This window comes from Eimeria mitis, genomic scaffold (genome assembly GCF_000499745.2).
Source record: "Eimeria mitis Houghton genomic scaffold, Emh_scaff2421, whole genome shotgun sequence".
In the NCBI taxonomy this organism is placed as follows: Eukaryota; Apicomplexa; class Conoidasida; order Eucoccidiorida; family Eimeriidae; genus Eimeria; species Eimeria mitis.
In genome coordinates, this window is record NW_013570760.1 from 2,139 (window position 1) to 3,830 (window position 1,692).

General features: G+C 58.3%; 1 protein-coding gene across 1 annotated transcript in view; it reads right to left on the reverse strand.

The window, feature by feature from the left end:
- Positions 1-1,111: 1,111 nt before the first annotated feature.
- EMH_0053590 (uncharacterized protein) overlaps positions 1,112-1,692 on the reverse strand; it is a gene marked incomplete at both ends in the record, with an annotated part of 3,513 nt that continues 2,932 nt past the window's right edge. The window contains one exon of the mRNA XM_013497026.1: positions 1,112-1,690. Coding sequence (XP_013352480.1) covers positions 1,112-1,690 — 579 coding nt within the window. The remainder of the gene's footprint in view (positions 1,691-1,692) is intronic.

Below are 1,692 nucleotides of genomic sequence, written 5' to 3' on the forward strand. Positions count from 1 at the left end.
TCGATTGGTTGTGAGGATTATATGCCTCTTTATACACCCTGGTCTACCCTACCTCACCATACACCCCAATCGCCTCTTCTGCTGCTGCTGCTGCTGCTGCTGCTGCTGCTGCTGCTGCTGCTGCTTCGTTTGCAGCCTTCTGTCGAAATATGTATACTATCTAAGCTGTCGTGTGTAGTAACACTGCTGCTGCTGCTCTGCTGCAACTTAACCCCTGCTGCTGCAGCTGCTGCAGCAGCCTGAACAACCCCACCCCATCTATGCAGGTGACCCTCTCACGCAGTGTATACATTTAAACCTGTTCTGATTTCAGAGCTAAACAAACAACAACTTTCGTTGTGGCAACAGCAGCAGCACAGCTGCTGCTGTTGCTGCTGCCGCCTCAAGGGCAACCAGCTCTCCCGCAAGGCGGCGCCGACGGCGCAGCTAAGCAGCGAGCGCTCGATGCTACCACAGCAGCAGCAGCTGCTGCTGCAGCTGCTGCTGCAGCTGCTGCTGCAGCTACTGTTGCTGCTCCAGCAGACAGCAGATGGCTGGGTGCCTAAGTAGTGCTGAGCTGAGCATCTGGTGCTCTCCTATAGAACTAGATAGCTGCAATAGCCCCTGAGCAGCAGCAGCATCTGCTCTGCTGCTGCTGCTGCTGCTGCTGTTGCTAAGAGCTGTAAATTACATCTTTCTGTCCACTACACTGGGGTGTACGTACACCGCAGCTGCTGCCGCCGCGGGGGCAGCACAGCCAGAGCGCGGGTCTGTCTATAGACAGAGGAGCCGCTAGCTGCTGCTGATGTAAAGCTTAGGGATTCGCCTGCAGCAGTTCAGCTGTCACCAGCTGCAACCCTTTCTCTCTCTTGCTGCTGCTGCAGCTGCGGGGCTAAACGCATGCGCTGCCTGTGCTGCTTGAGCTGCAGCAGCTGCATGGCAGCAGCAGCAGCAGCAGCAGCTTATGCTATGCTGCAGCAGCTGCTGCAGCTCCTGCTGCTGTTGCTTCAGATCAAGAAGCGTTGTAACCGCAGCACCACCACCAGCACCACCAGCAGCAGCAGCATTAGCTGCTGCTGCTGGTGGTGCTGCTGCTGGTGCTGCTGTTGCTGCTGCAGCAGCAGCAGCAGCTTCATAAGAAGATGCGTTGATAGGGTTTGCTTCCCTTCAATACAACACGACAAACGGGGCACTGCCGCCGCGTCCGCAGCGCAGCTAAAATACAGCTCTTGCAGAAGACATGGCCGCAGCGCAGCGCCACCACGTGGTCGCTCTCAGGTGCTGCTGCTGCTGCTGCTGCTGCTGCTGCTGCAGCTGCTGCTGCAGCACCGAGAGAAACACGAGATGCCAATGCAGACCCCTGCTGCTGCTGCTGCTGCGATGGCGGTGCCTGCTGCTGCTGTTGCTGTTGCTGCTGCTGTTGCTGTTGCTGCGCCTGGGGAGCCTGAGTATGCTGCTGCTGCTGCTGCTGCTGCTGCTGCTGCTCTGGGTTGGTATGGCCACCAGCAGCACCTGCAGCGCCTCGGCGTTCTGCTGCTGCTGCTGCTGTTGAGCTGCTGCTGTCTCCTTGTCCCCCCTCTGCGGGTTTGTGTTCGTTGTTCTCGCCATCTGCACCACCTTGCTGCTGCTGCTGCTGCTGCTGTTGCTGCTGCTGCTGCTGCTCCAGCAGCAGCTGCTGCTGCTGCCTGTACTTCTTGAGACATATAGGGCAGC